This window comes from Papio anubis, chromosome 1, assembly GCF_008728515.1.
Source record: "Papio anubis isolate 15944 chromosome 1, Panubis1.0, whole genome shotgun sequence".
Classification (NCBI taxonomy): Eukaryota; Metazoa; Chordata; class Mammalia; order Primates; family Cercopithecidae; genus Papio; species Papio anubis.
This window is the reverse complement of record NC_044976.1, coordinates 20,713,777-20,729,089: the sequence shown is the minus strand read 5'-3', so window position 1 is coordinate 20,729,089 and position 15,313 is coordinate 20,713,777. Positions and strand designations below refer to the sequence as shown.

General features: G+C 48.5%; 1 protein-coding gene across 4 annotated transcripts in view; it reads right to left on the bottom strand.

The window, feature by feature from the left end:
- Positions 1 to 1,510: 1,510 nt before the first annotated feature.
- The window catches only part of ZBTB40 (zinc finger and BTB domain containing 40), an 80,707-nt gene continuing 66,904 nt past the window's right edge, over positions 1,511 to 15,313 (bottom strand). For 3 of the 4 annotated variants that reach the window (XM_021937108.2, XM_021937114.2, XM_021937111.2), the window contains 6 exons: positions 14,308 to 14,472; positions 11,505 to 11,719; positions 10,143 to 10,305; positions 9,323 to 9,409; positions 7,668 to 7,894; positions 1,511 to 5,907 (listed from right to left, as the gene is read on the bottom strand). In XM_021937108.2, the coding sequence (XP_021792800.1) occupies positions 5,713 to 5,907; positions 7,668 to 7,894; positions 9,323 to 9,409; positions 10,143 to 10,305; positions 11,505 to 11,719; positions 14,308 to 14,472 (1,052 nt within the window). In that variant the 3' untranslated portion in view covers positions 1,511 to 5,712. Of the gene's footprint in view, positions 5,908 to 6,100; positions 6,739 to 7,667; positions 7,895 to 9,322; positions 9,410 to 10,142; positions 10,306 to 11,504; positions 11,720 to 14,307; positions 14,473 to 15,313 lie in introns of those variants that run through there. The other variant, XM_021937122.2, reaches the window with a different exon arrangement.

The window sequence follows — 15,313 nt, the reverse complement described above, 5'->3', positions numbered from 1 at the left end:
GTTCCCCTCAGATCACTGTTCACTCTGGTCTGGGCTGAGGTCTCTGGATTTATGCTTCCTCTTATCCTGGTTTTGGAGACCCCCGCACTGGGTTCCAGACCCTGTATCTAGGATACATTAGGCACCTCCTTTCCAGCTCTCCTCTGCCCTGGCTCTTCCTCCAGGCCCTTCTAAAATATTATAAACACGAACAGCCATCATCTACGAAGCGTCTATATTCTGTCAGATATTTTACAAATGTTAACTTTCTTCTCACAGTCACTGTCAGGAAAAACTCGCCCAAGGTCATCTGTCTAGTAACACGTGGAGCTGGGAAGCTCCCAAGCCCGTGTCTTTTCCACTGTGCTGCTGAGTCCTTCCAGCCAGCCACCCTGGCCCGGAAGATCACCGAGGGAACCCCTCAGCCCACTTCCTACCTCTGCTCCATCCCACCCAACCTGCAGCAGCACTTCACCTCTGCATACCTTCAACTTTGTGGCTGGGGTCCAACTGTATGTTACAATTACCCACTGCAGCTGGCTGGGACACTCTTGGGACTACTGCCCAAAATATGACACGGGTAGCTCCAGCCCTGCTCTCCAAAGACAGCATTTAGGCAGGGGAGCATTCCTTCCTCAACTCACTTGCGAGCTCTGAACAAGGGTCCATCTGTGCTCCTCCAGAACTGTCCCAGGAGGCGTGAGCACAGAACCTCCCCAACTCCCCTGCTCTCTGCAGCAGCAGGGCTGCGGGATCTAATGCACCTCCCCTCGTCTTAAACACTGGGTGCTTCCTGCAGAAAACATGTACATCCCATCCGGGTCTCCTGTTCTTGTTTCCTTGTTGGCTGCCAGCAATGTGACATTTCCAGCTGTTCACCGAGAAAGGTTTAGTTTATTTTACAGCTATCTGCTCAGCACTTTGTACTTTGGGAGCAGTTGAGATTCAAGAGATAAATGAAAAGTGGGTGTTATAAGGATCCCCTAAGGATTCAGAGGAAAAAGAGACTACATAAAGATACAGGAATGAACATTCTCTTTAGTGCCAGAGAATGCAGGGAATAGTTGACTTGCATGCAAAAAATTTTTATTAATAAAAGTTAAAATTTTCTACATTAAATACATTAATTCCAGACTTTTAAATCATACTACAATTCTGTAGAGTAAGCACAAGCATTTCTCCATTTTATAATAAAGTTGGGGGCCAGGAGGAGGGAGCTCAGAGAGGGTAAGCATCTCACACAATGTCACAGTTAGACAGCAGGACAGCTGGATGTACCCAGGCTGGACACCAAAGCCTGTGCTCTGAAACCCTGCCCTACACTCGCTCCCTGGGAAGGAGGGTTTAGGAATGAGACTCCACATGACGGGAGAGCTTTCTTTCCCCCAGGCCATGTTAACACGGCCACAAGGTACACAAATGGCCCCTAGGACACCAGGCCCATCACGCCGGTCCCCGTCTGACACTGGCCCAGAACCAAAGAGAAAGCAGTCTATAACATCACAGTCCATTTGAAACTCACGTAGCCTAATTTTTTTCAAAGTACATATTTTATTTATATAGATTAGTGCAAGTTGAACATGAATATAGTTTGTAATCCAATTTATATGGCATCACGTAGGGGCTGGCTGTCCTGACCATGGTGGAAGCAGGGCTGATTGGCCTTGGTAAAGGAAATGACACACATTCCCCCAATTTGGAAGCAACTTAATTAGGCAGGGAGTGATTTTTTTCCTTCAACAATGTAGTTCCCAAAGTACAGACAGCTTAGCTTCTCTCTTCTTTATAGGCCGAGTCGTAGGAGTAGCAAGCTTCTACATTTTGGCTGTGCTTCTGAGCTTTTGGCCTAAGTCCCACCAGCCTCAAAGTTTCCGTGACAACAAAACAAGGATCGACTTGCCTCTGACACTCCCTTCAGCCCCAGATTGTCCTCTTACTCCCAGTTTCTTCTACCTCCCAAGTGTCACTGGGATACAAGCAGAACAGGGCTCAGGTGCTGAACTCGCCCTTGGGGAGGACTCATTATAGCATCCCTTCATTTTCTCCATTATCGTCCAACTGCCTAGGCCCAATTTAATAACATGCTGCTTGTCTCCTGGAACCGCCTGCCCACTCTGTGCATGGTTGGCAATTCCCTCCCTCCTTTGGTCAATGCGCAGCTTCCAGGCACGTGAGGTTTAAAGGCACATCCGCCACCCCATCAGCCTGTCTTCAGCTTGTGGTGATCACGTCACCAGCTTAGGGCCCCCTCACCATTCTCCTTCCTTTCTGGGAGTCCCTGATTGATCCTGCAAATAAAGAGTAGGGACCTGTCTCCCCACTGTCTGTCTGACTGGATTTTATTTTACCCCTCAGCCCCGATTATCAGAACTCTAGCCTGAGGGATGAAGCTGGCGTGCCTCCTGTGGTCAGTGGGAAGTCAGAAGACTTCCTTAGAGGAGACCCGGATCGCCAGGGAAAGGTATTCATACTGCAGACCCTGCTACTCACTGGGCTCAAAGCTTCCCAAACACAGAGCTTCAGAGACAGGCTGTCTCTTCATGTCTCTTTACCCATAAAAGAAATGAGTAAAGACCCCTGGTCCCTGCCCTCTGGTTCCGGGTTCTGCTAATGTGCGTCGACAGGAGTCTCACCTTCTTGCAGTAATCCTTGCTCTTGAATCATCTATTTGCTGTCTCACTTACCTACAATGGGCAAGTCCTGTTCCCTAACTGACCCCAGTATTCCCACAGAATCACACTCCGGCCTGGAATCTGACTGCCTTTCCCTCCTCACCAGCTGGGACATGAGCTCTGGGAGCAGAGGTCTGGGGACCCACCGAACAGATCCATGTGTTCTAAGAAGCCCACGGACTCCTTCACACCACCCCAAAGGCCCCAGAGTTCATAAGGGCAGCACCCTATGGGGCATGAGGCAAATACAGCACCGGGACCCCACAGAAGCGGGGGATGTGGACTCAGGAGACCACACGAACACTGTCCTCTGTGGCGGCAATTCAGGTCTCTTGGGTAGAAGTAGGAGAAAAGGATAAAATGGCCAAGCAGAGTCAGAAAGTTTTCCTATAATAAGATCCATCTGGGCTTCTCTAGAGAGCAAGACCATAAAATCAGTCAGCCAGTGTGGAGCCCGCTCAGAGCAGACCGTGAACTCGGGAGGGGCCTTCCCCTCTTTCTTGATGAGAACCAGCACTGGGTTTGTGCCTTCTGCTGAGTGTGGCACGGGCCAGAGGGCATCCAATGGGCCCCAGTAGCCAGTCCACTCTCAGCACAGTAAGCTGCAAATCTGGTGATTCCAAAGAAAACAAATGTCTTGTCACAATCTGGGTCTCCAGCAGAAACCTGGCCAGGCGTCGAGGCTCATGTCTGTAATCCCAGTGCTTTGGGAGGCCCAGGTGGGATAACGGCTTGAGCTCAGGAGTTTGAAACCAGCCTGGGCAACATGGCCAGACCCCATCTCTACAAAAAACAAAACAAAACAAACTGGCCAGCAGTGGTGGCTCATGTCTGTGGTCCCAGCTACTTGGGAAGCTGTGGCGGGAGGATCGCTTGAGCCCGTAGAGGTTGCCGTGAGCCAAGATCGTGTCACTGTATTCCAGACCCTGTCTCCCCCAAAAACAGAAACCTGAGAAAGAATTTCTCAGTGCTTGAAAGGATCTGACACTTGAATTCAAAACTTACAGCCCTCTTGATTCTGAAGAGTTTTTTTTTTTTTTTTTTTTTTCACTTCCCTATAAGCTCTCAGCAATTATTTCTTGTTTTGTTTTGGAAGAAATTTTAGTGACATTCACTGCGGCTCCCAAGCCCCATCCCACAGCTTGTGAGGGGCTGTATTCTCATCCACTGGGCTTGGCACCAATGCCCTGTAAGCATGTGCCACTCTACCATCTTTCAGTGGGTTTTCTCTGGTGCCAAGGGGATATTCAGTGCCATTTTGCCACCTGCAGATCACGAGCTCTCCCAGTCTGACAGTTCCCAGGACGGAAAAGCCTTAACACAGGGACAGCCTTGGTAGAAACAGTGAGCCCTTCACATGGAGATGAAGTCTTAAAGGTTTGAGCACCATCTTCTGGTCAGCTTTTGGCTTCTGAGGCCGACTCTCCTTTAGAAACTTCATTTATTTCAGAATGGCAGAACCCTAATTGACAAGCTCAAGTGACCTACATATCAGAATGTGGACAGGACCAGAGGCAGGTGTAGTTGGCTGGGATGAGCTGTCCCAGGCTGGCCAGAGCTGGCGCTCGCTGTGGAAACTGTCGGGGCTGGCTGCACAAAGCCAGCAGATGCCAGTCAGTGGGTGTGCTGGTCAGTAAGGCTGTGCCTTCTGTGCTTCAAGCAGGGTAAGACCTGACCATGTGGGAGCAATAAAAGCTTCCATGGTGACCAAAAGTGACCCCTGCCTCTGTACATGGCAATGTGAGATGTGCCTGGAAGGAAGAGGTGGCCCCATCTCTGCCAATGTGGGATCCAACCAGGCACTCCCCTCCACAGGGGGTCAAGCCACACACGGTGGCAGAGAGCCCTGCCTGGTGTGTAAGCACCACACCAGCAGACTCCAACCTTTGGCGTGGAAGGAAAAGAAGATAAATGCTAGTCATTCTCTCCAACGGCAGGAACCTACATCTATCTAATTGCACTTCATAATGGATTCCACAAACCATTAATTATCAGATTATATTTTCGGAACTGAAGATAAAAAAGCTTTGTGAAATTCGGACTCCAAAGGATCGCTGACCTGCAATAAGTGTGGTGGCCTTGGGGAGGTGAGGCAGCAGGCCACTCCCAAGGCAGGGAGTGCATGGCAGCAGAGCCACGGGCAGTCACGGCTGCTCCTCCACACGCAGACAGGACTGCCTGCCTGGTGCTGGTCACGGTCTGCACCACGTGACCCAGAGGGAGCGAGGCTGCCAGGTCAGGCAGATTTCAGCCTTTGATTAAAGGAAGGGGATGAAGATGACACGGAAGAGCTGTGGGAACCAGCCTTCAGGTAAGGAATACCAAGAAGAATGTCCTGGAAAGGCAGAGACTGGCTAGCAGCTGATGCCTCACATTCAACACTTCCAGCAGAAACTCCAAAGCTTTGTTTTGGGAAGGGCTGACAACTGACAAGGCGTTACCAGGCATGGAACTGAGGGCTACTTGTCCTATAGCCATCAGCAGGGTGCTGGGCATGGCCACTGGGTGCAGGGGGAACCCCAGCGGAGGGCAGGATGATAGGACTGAAGAAGGGGCCAAGTGTGCTCACACCTGAGGTCCCTGAATTGTCTGTTGGTGCCCCTCTCACTTTAAATGGCCAGAGGCACTGGCAGCATTTGCAGCCCCACTGTGGGCCAAGCCCCATATCTAACTGCCATTCTGCCCACTGAAGGGTGTCGGCACATCGCGCCTCCTGGGGTGCCCTGGTCACCAGCTCCCATCCCACTGCTCCTTCAGACTCTACTTCTGAAGCTACATGTCACTTGGGGATGGACAGTGTCACAGAGGCCGCAGCAGCGGCCCTGTGGGGAAGGAGGCCTGTCTGCTACAGAGGATGGTGCAGTTGGTGTTGAGGGCTCGGATGCTGTTGGTTCTATGAGAACAATGAAGCTTTCGTCTGTTTTCTAGGTGAGACTGTGTTGGTTGGTGCTAAGCTAAGATGCTCACCACTCAGGACAGCCAGGGATGGAGGGCGAAGGGCAAGCTGTGGGGCCTCCTCTCAGCTGCAAACACAGGAAGGCTCTGCTGGATGAACGGCTGCTCATTTGGCCTCACCACAGATCAGCGTCACTGTGCCATCCAGCAAATCTTCCACAGTCACTGCCACGAGCTCAGAGCTGGCCTGAGATGCCTGAGAATCTGGCAACGTCACAAACACCTGTGACCCGGCAAGCTGGGTCTCCTCCAAAGTGATCACCTGCTCTGTCGGGGCCACCGGCTCTGGGGTTTGGATCACCTGAAAGAGAAAGACCGTGAGGCTGCTCTGGGCAGTGTTCGCAGTTGGCTCCCTGATTTACATGGTTTTCCTCTCATGCTGTAATGATGATATTTATGTTTTCACCTGAGGAGAGCAATTATGTGTGCCTAATGGGAAGAGGCAAGTCTAACCCACCGGCGACGCAAAAGAGAAGGCCAGCAAACCATTTAAATAACTGTGCACTAAATTGCTATAATTTCGCTCAGTACGCCATCTCGGGGTGCCCGGACTCTATGATTACACACCAGCGAACACGGGCTCCATTTTTCACACTGGGTTTTCCTGTCTTGGGATGACAGTGCAGAGGTGAGTGCCATGTGAGAGGAATGCCACTGAAGCCAGCTGGTCTCATGCCTGGAACACGGGAACGGGATTGATCCACCACAGGCCCAGGCGGGCCTGGGGCAGTGTCTCTGGACCTCTCACAGGCCCACAGCCTTCCCAGGAGGCCACACAGTGATTGAGCTTAGGAGGAAGACTGGATGAACTGTGACGCCATGCATTCATTCAGCTCACCAACCTGGCAGGGCCAGTGCCCCCTTCTCTTCTCCACAGCCCACCTATGTCCCTTCCAAATCTGCATAATCTGTTAGAGACAACCTTTCCAACTCAGAGAGAATGAGTCTGTGGTTAGGCATTTCCAATTCCTGCCTAAGCCTCCAAGTTGGTGTTTCTGAACCATAGACGCCAGAAGAGCTAGATGCCCTTGATATTTTTAAAGCAGAGGCCACAGCCACCTTGCTCTTGAGAATCAGCGAAGAGCAGAAAGCAGGAACGAGTGAGGAGGCCAAGCCCAGCTACTTCTCTGTGCTACAGGAGAGAAGAGATCTACTGTGATGTTCAATCAACAATGATCTAGGAAAGTAGTTTTCAAACTGCTTTGCTTTCTTTTTCTTTTAGAAATGGACCCCCCAGCCCCACCTTTTCCCCAAAGGGCATATTATCAAGAACCATAATATACAAAAAAGATAAAAGCAGAGCACCTTTGGTTGATATGACAGCAGAGTGTTGACGGGAGTCCTGCCTACCCATCTTCCCCTCTGTTCCCCAGAGGCCTGCAAGAACCTGGTTTATAAATGACCAGATCTATGGAACTGGACAGCGCGACAGTCTAACAGACCAAAACCTCAACCAGTTTATGGTTCCTCTCCAACCCACCCACAAATTACTGGTGATGGATGGACCTGAGTTTATCTTCCTTTTCTGCCCACCCTCTCTGGAGAAGACGGGAAGAAGAGTAAATGAGGATCAGGGAAGCAAAGAGAAGCTGGATTAAGCCTAGTCCTGAAATATCAAGAAGAGGCGTTTTTTTCACCCAGGTAAAGAGGAGAGGCCCAGGTGTGTGCAAGTGTGTACTGTGTCCAGCCCAGAGGTGCTCTCCAAGCGCTTCAACTGCAGGCTGGTCCCTGCCCAACAAAGAGCTCCTCTGTCTCTGAGGTTTCCTGCAGTTCTCACCACACCCCACGGTGTTTCTCAGGAGGCAGGGACGTATGCACTGGGGGGAGGAACCAAGCTGTTCCTCTTTTGGAAATTCTTGCTCCAGGCTCGCTCTACCTAAGGGCCACTTCCCATGTGGCCACCAGGAGACTAGAATTTTCTGTCCTGCTTTGTAAGAAGTCCAGAGAGACTCTCTACAAGATCCCCAAAGAGTATCGCTTGGTACTATGACAGAGCCACCTCTAGAGAAGCCTTAGGAACCCTGTGTTAGCATTCTGTGTAGCTGATGGCCCCAGAATCACCTGTACCATCTGTGAGGCTGCTGCCTGGGTTTCTGTGCTCATCACCTTCGGGTGCTCAGATTCCAGGTGACTGTCAAGCTGGGCCTGGGAGGTGAAGAGTTCCCCACAGAGCTCACATGGGAAGGTGGTCTCTGACTGCTTGAAGTGCTCTGTGGTGACATGGTGCTGCAATGCTCCAGGAAAACGGAAAGTAGCAGCACAGTACAAGCACCGGAATGGCTGGGACCCTGGAGGAGAGGGAGACAGAAGAGGAGGGCTGTGGGAAAAATGAGAGAAACGAGGGCAGGAAGACATGAGAGGAAGGAGAAATGGGGATCGAGGCTTGGAGGCAGATCCAGATTTTGTGGGACCTGAAGGTTGTTCAATCTGGGGAGCCTTAAGAAAAATAATACAAAATGACAAAGACAGAGCCTTGGAAGGTCCCATGCAAGTGAGGGGCCCTGAGACAACAGTTTCATTAGTATTAGATTCAGGCTAAATCTGTCTCTGTAGAAGCCATTATTCATTCAACTGCAGATAATCATGCTGACCATACTATATTTCATCAATTCTAAGAAATACATTTTAACATCTCTGAAATAGGATCGATGGCACCTTACGACTTCTGTGGGCTAAGGCAGTCAGGTGCGATTGTCAATGTGCACACGAACATCAAAAGTGGAAGCATCAAGACTTGCAGAATGGGCGTCCACGGCTTGGAAGAAACTCCCTAAGACAGGAATGGTGCATGTTTTTAACTCATGGAAACCAAATGGTTTAGAAGGAAGGAGGTAAGTGATGAAAGGTTAGCTATATTCCCAAAGCAGGAATCAAAAGTAGACTAGTTTTACATAATGCTCAAGAGACCAAAACCAATGGCCTTCAATTCTCTGATGGAATCTTATATTACGTATTCCATCATCAATGTTCTTGATGGCAGAGTAAACACTGTGTGGAAAAACATGCTTGTTGACAATCTGAATTGAATGTTACTCTGAGAAGCTGGATTCTTCCCTTAATCAGTTTATTTTTTATGTTTTCCTTTTTATGTATGCACACTACAGTGAGTGACATGATAAAAATCTATGTCAACTTAAGTCCAAAACAGCACTTAGAATAACGTAGATATTCTAAGTGATAAGAAAGCACAGTTTAACTGACAGTAGTTTTTCTTTCTTAATAGCTCATTAAAAATGGTACATCTTATTTAGTCAAACGTGGTGGCAGGCACTTGTAATCCCAGCTACTTGGGAGGCTGAGGCAGGGAGAATTGCTTGAACCCAAGAGATGGAAGGAGTGAGCCGAGATTGCACCACTGCTCTCCAGGCTGGGTGACAGAGTGAGACTCTGTCTCAAAAAAATAAATAAATAAAAACGGTATATCTTATAACTGGAATTGTATTTATTTATTTTTAACTGGCACTTTAGATTTGATGAAATATAGCAATAACAATGACAATCACAGTTACCGCTTAAGCGATGCTTATTGATGCCAAGGCCTTCAGTTTTTCACACTACTCTATGAGGCAGGTGCTACAACTGTTCCCATTTTATAGATGAAGAAACTGAGGCACAGTTTGTTAAGCAATTTAGCCTGGGTTGCAAAGCTGCAAGTGGTGGGGAGGAGACTCAGGCCCCGGCAGTCTAGCCTAGAAGCATGCTGACGGGGTACTGACCTGAATGCTGGCACTTGACGTGAACCTGCAGCAAGGCTGGCGTGGGGAAGAGCTCCTTACACTGGTCACATTCATGGAACTTCATATCTGTGAAGTGAATAAGGAAAGACGTGCTGGGGAAGAACAAATGGTTGGCTTTCCAAGGCTAAAGAGTAACAGGGCTGGGGTTGGGGCGATGGCCAATACTTAGCAAGCATCTACCAAGTGCCAGGAATCTTATAACCTATGGTATATTTGCACAATCTAGTGGTAAAGAGCACGAGATCTGGATCCAGACTGCCTGGATGCTCAGAGGGATGTTGTGAGAATGAAATGAGAAAATATACACGAGGTGCTTAGCATGGTGTCTTGCACCTAGGAAACACTCTGTAACTGACAGCTGCTGTGATTATCACCAAATTTACCTGCAAAGTAGGTTTTAATAACTGCCATTCTGGAGAGAAGAAAACAGGCTCAGAAAAGAGAAGTCACTTGCCAAGGTCATGCAGCTGATAAGTGCTGGAATCAGGATTTCCACTCAGGCCTGCCTACCACCGAGGCTGACACCCTTCCTAGGTGCTGCGACAAGTTCTCACTCACGAGTGGTGGGAGCTTACGCTGCTCTACGCTTCCAGGTTTGAGAACCACTGCCACTCAAGCTGCTGCTACTGACTGCTGCTGCTATGGACTGGTGTGGCAGCCTTCATGTGCGCTGGCGCAGAAAAAGGCAATGACCACCGCACACCACACTAGACTATCAGAAGTGAGGATTTCTGGTGGCGCCCAGGAGGCTACACCATCAAGCCCCTCTCACTCTCTGCCGGCGGTACCCAAACTTCACCTGCATGCTCTGCTTTGATGTGCTTCTTGTGCTCAATGGTGTTGGGGAAGGTTTTGTCACAGGAGCTGCACTGGAGTGATGAGAACTTGGAAGATCGGTGGTTCTGAGCAGCAAATACATCAGGGTGGTGGGTCCGATTGTGGTACCACAAACCAGATAATTGCTGCAAGGAATTTGGCAAGTGTTAGGTCTTAGAAAGTTCCAGCAAGCTGGAGAGTTCACGAGGCTCGAAAACAAACACACTTTTGGGTAAGCTGATGTTTCTAGTATCACACACTCTTACCTATCACACTGGGTGCTGATGTGAGGAGAGGCTGGTGTTTGTGAGAATAAGGCAACTACATATTCATTGGGAAGCCACTACAGGGCAGGGCTCCCGGGAGTCCTTCACAGGCTCATTCCTTACAACAAGGCTATGAGGGAGGTGTTAAGAGTCTTCCTAGTGAGCTGGAAGCGGAGGCACCGAGGGGCTAAATGACTAATCATAACATCAGGAGATAGCAGGACCAGGATTCAGGCCCGGGCCTTCCAACTGAAACACCTGTGTGCTTTACCACTGAGCTGCATCTCACGGCTTCCCAGGAAGCTGGGGCGCAGCAGAGCAAGCTGCTGGAGGAGTGCACACTGCCCTTGTCCCTCTCCTTCCCGGGTTCCAGAGCAGCACTGGGAATACTTTCCCTACAATTCCACGCCATCCTAGGGCTCAAGCCCAGGTCTCTGTTCCGGAACGCTAATGTCACAACATGAGCCTTGGCACAAAGTTAGCTCTCAATTTTCGCTGAGCTAAAATTAGCAGTTATGCTTCTTTGTCTATACCCAAATCTTATAGATGCCACAAGGACCATTCTTTTCTCTGTAGTTTTAAAGCTTCTGATAGATGTAGTTTCTTTTTAGTTCTATACGGGGCTTCACTTCAATTACATATCAAATCCTAAGGTAAAAAGGCTGGGCCCTTCCCTGGAAGTTAAACAAACAAACACTAATTGTGCCAAACAAGGTAATTCCAGGTAGTGTTCCACTCCCCATTGCCGCTCTCATGCCCATTGACACATGGGAGTGATGGGTTCTATGGAAGGTGAGCATCCAAGGGGAAAAGCAGCATTCAGTTCACCACAAGTCTGCTGTCTAAGAGAAGCAGCGTGTGAACTCTCGCTCCAATAATGAGCTCCCCAACTGCAGCACCCTGACCAGATCTCCTTAGAGAATCTGGATCACAAGCTGCATCCTTCATGAGAATCAGCCAATTGTCACATCCTGGATACAAGATATGATCTGCAAGCCAGCAACCCAGGCATCAGGGCAGATCAAATGGAGAGTAGGTCAGGGGTTAGGGGAAGAGCTCCCAGTGGCACCTGAGGTCACCTGGTAGGCCTTGTTGCAGATCCCGCAGCTGAAGGGCTTCCCTCCAACGTGGGTGACCATGTGCCGCTCCAGCATGGATGGGGCACTGAAGATCTTCCCACACGTGGGGCAGGGGTGGTACTCTTTGGAGTGCACCTCATGGATGTGCTTCCGGTGATCCTGAAGAGTGGGGAAACTCATCCTGCACTTCTTGCAGTCATAAGGATCTTCTATGTCTGGTTTCATGGGACATCCACGAGAGGAAAAGGTGGAGGGGAAACGAAAACACCACAGGCAGCCATCAGTGAAACACTGGTTGTTGTGTACAGCAACAAATGTGAAGACTCTGCTTAGACAACAGGCAGGGTCACAGACTCCAAGGATCAGAAATCAGTGTAGGAGTCACCTGACTATCCCTACCTTCATCCCAGGAGGTGGGCTTCCTCCAGGGTTTTGAGATTAACTATCTCTGCAGCATCATGTAGTTCATCTCCATTCCTCATTTTACATCTTACAAGTTAAATTACACTTTACCACTTTCCAGGGAGTTTCACCCTGGCTCATCCTGTTTGCAGTGGGCATTCTGGAGTTTTCTAATTCTCTGTAGAGGATTTCCAGCACATTCCCCAGAGCATCACTAATTCCTTTGTCATCAACAGCACAAGTGGAGGGATGCTTCCTTTCTCCCCACTTTAGATTCAACAATAAAAACATTAGCATAATGAGTGCTCTATGACAGGCATATTCTAATCGCTTTATGTAAATTAATTCACTTAATCCTTCCAATAACTCTACGAGTAGGTTCTATTATCATCCCTATTTTACAGATTAGGAAAATCAAGGTTTAGAGTAGTAAGGCAGTATCTTGCCCATGGGCACTATTAAGAAATGGCTGAACTGAGTAACAATCCCATCTGTCACTCCCAAATCCATGCTCTATCTGAGAGCTACATGCTTAATTGGATATGCCAACTCTTCAGTGAGACCCCCAAAATAAAAACTAGTAGTGATGAAGAATACATTTGCCATCCTATGGCAGGAAACTTTGGTATTTTTCTTAAAGCAACAGAAATCAAAATGTTTTAATAAAATCCTTTGCTCACAAGCCAATCTTTTATGTGCATTGATTCAGATTAATTCAGGAATTCTGACATGCAGCAGCATCACTAACTAGTTTCCCTGTGGACATGAGCTCTTGAAATCTCAGTTTTACACCATCTTCTAAGACACTTTGATGCAGCTTTCTATAAGCAACAATGTGATTCTATGAAACAGGCAAGAAATGGGAAAGGGGGGCCTGGATGCTAGGCCTGCCACGGATGATATAGTTTAGGGTATGGCAAAGTATTCTCGGTCTTCTCCCTTCTGAAAGTTAATAGTATCTTCCCCTTTCCTGATGCCCATGTATTGCTAATGGGAAAGGAAGACTAAAGCAGAATGTCAATAAAGAGGTCAAGAGGACATCAAAATTGTGGCGCTGGATCCAAGCCAAATCTCTCATCTGGAAGCCTACTGTAACTGGATTTTTCTGGACAGCCTTGTAAACTCCTTGCAGGGAAAGAGCCACACTTTATTTCCCCTGCATCACCTAGGGTCTAGCCACATGCTGGGCACATAGGAGCTTTGGCAAAGTCCTTGCTGGCTGGCTGACGACAGACTTGGATGTGTTTACATAAAGCGCACTTGTGAGACACTGTATCTGCCAACAGCTAGAAACTGGTGTGTGGGAAGAGGGGTGGGGAGGGAAGAAGAGTATGTGAGATGCATGGCATGCAAAAAAGACAAGCTTTGATGGTGACAAATGGCATCTGAGAGGGTTGCCCCTGTCACCAATAATAATAATATCTGGCATTACTGAGCATTTTCTATGTGTCAGGCGTGGAGTGTCATGCTTTACATGCGATCTCATTCGATTCTAATTACAATCCAAGGTGGTGGCATTATTATTTGCTCTAGTTTACAGAAGGGGCATAAGAAGCTTAGAATGGTGAATAAATTTGTTTAAGGCCTCAAGGAAAGTAAGTGTCAGGGTCAAGATTCAAGTCCGAGCCTGTGTGATTCCAGACTCCAAGCTCTTAACTCCCCTGCTGTGCTGTGCTGATTACACTCCTGCTGCAACAAGAGAGGCTGAAGAAAATGTGATGTGGGCAACCAAATGCCATGCTGGCGATTTCCCGATGGTGTAATGAGGAATCACAGAATTTCTTTGTCCTTTCTTCCTCTGTGTGTGTGTATATGTGTGTGTGTGTGCCCATGCACACATGCACGCCGAATACAAGTGTGTTTTTGTCTGTGTCAGTTCTCACAGAAGGGGAGAAAGACAGGGGCAGACCCCACCAACTGTGTGAAATACAACGGCACTCGGAAGAGAATGCTGGGCAGGAGGTTTTGAAGGGAACATAACCAAGGCCCACTCACGATGGTAGACATTAACTCAGAAAGTGTCTGGACTGCTCCTATGGGAAAAGGCAGATGGAAGATGGACTCATGGAAATATTCCAGTGCTCTGTGAGCCAATCAGTTATAGAGGCTTTTCCCTTCAAACAGAATTTGCCTCTGTTGGACAAATGGTGCCGGGTAGGCTAAAAAGGAAGACAGGGAAGCAGCCTGGCCAGAGAGAAATAAGCGTCATATGAGAAACCTTAAAATGAGATTCTTCCTGAACTAGGAATGAGGGACTCTGGGTTTTGCAGGGGAACAGGTAAGGGGAAGACACTGAATGGAGCTCGGGTCTGATGGATTGACACCTCTGCTGCAATTGTGACATGCTTTCCCAGTGCCAGGCTGGCATCGAGGGCTTGAGATCCACAGCCTCAGTACATACTGTGAAAGGTATGCAGATGGATGGAGAGGCCATTGGCTTGCCGGAAGCCCTTGCCACAGTCCCTGCAGACATAGGGCTTGTCCCCGGTGTGGGTCCTCACGTGGCGGGACAGCTCAATGGACTGGGCAAACACAGCATCACAGTACTGGCACGCATACATTTTCCCTGCAAATACACAGGAGCTTATTAGAGTCAGCACTAAACATTTATGGCATGGCTACAAACAAAATCTAATTCTACAGCACGTATCAGGGAAATATCATCTGGTGGATGACATTAAAACATCAGGCAGTCTGCAATACACTGGGTGAGATCTGAGCTGTCTCGTCACATGGCACCTCACAAACACAGCCGATCACACAGAAGGTGCGAGTGTGGTTGGACAAAGGAATAAGGACGGAGTTCTCGCTGCACAAGACAAGCCATCTGTTCATCAGTCACCGCAAGTATGAAAGAGCGTACTCTATTCCCGCAACCAGATACATCCCTGTGCCCAGAAATTAGTGGGTTTGGATCCCCTTGCAACATATACCGTGTGGATTTGCAACTGCACACAAAGGTGAGAGACGTGGATACAGAGAAGAATGAAAGCCTTCTTTCAGTCGCTTGCTATAAAGTTATTATGTATCCCTCAGTTTCTCTATTTTCACATGCACATAATGAGGAAATAATGACCAGACTGCCAAAGATTGTTAGAAAATGTGGGTAAGGAACAAATCTGGAGAACTGGCATTTGTGAGAAATGCTAGACCAATTGAACCTCCAAGCTCCCTTATGGGCCAAGAGAGCAAACAGGGCAATCGGTGAGGCAAGGCTCCAGAACCCCGGATCCCAGGTCTACCACAACTAGGGCAAGCAGCCTCATTTTCAGTGTTTATGTATTGGGCTGCAAAATAAGATTTTGTTAGGGAAAAAAGGGTTCCTTGAATGGAGAGGTGAAATTATTGAGGAGCCTGGGGCATAGTCCTTGACGTTCTCAATCCTCAGTTTCTAGATGATCTCTCAG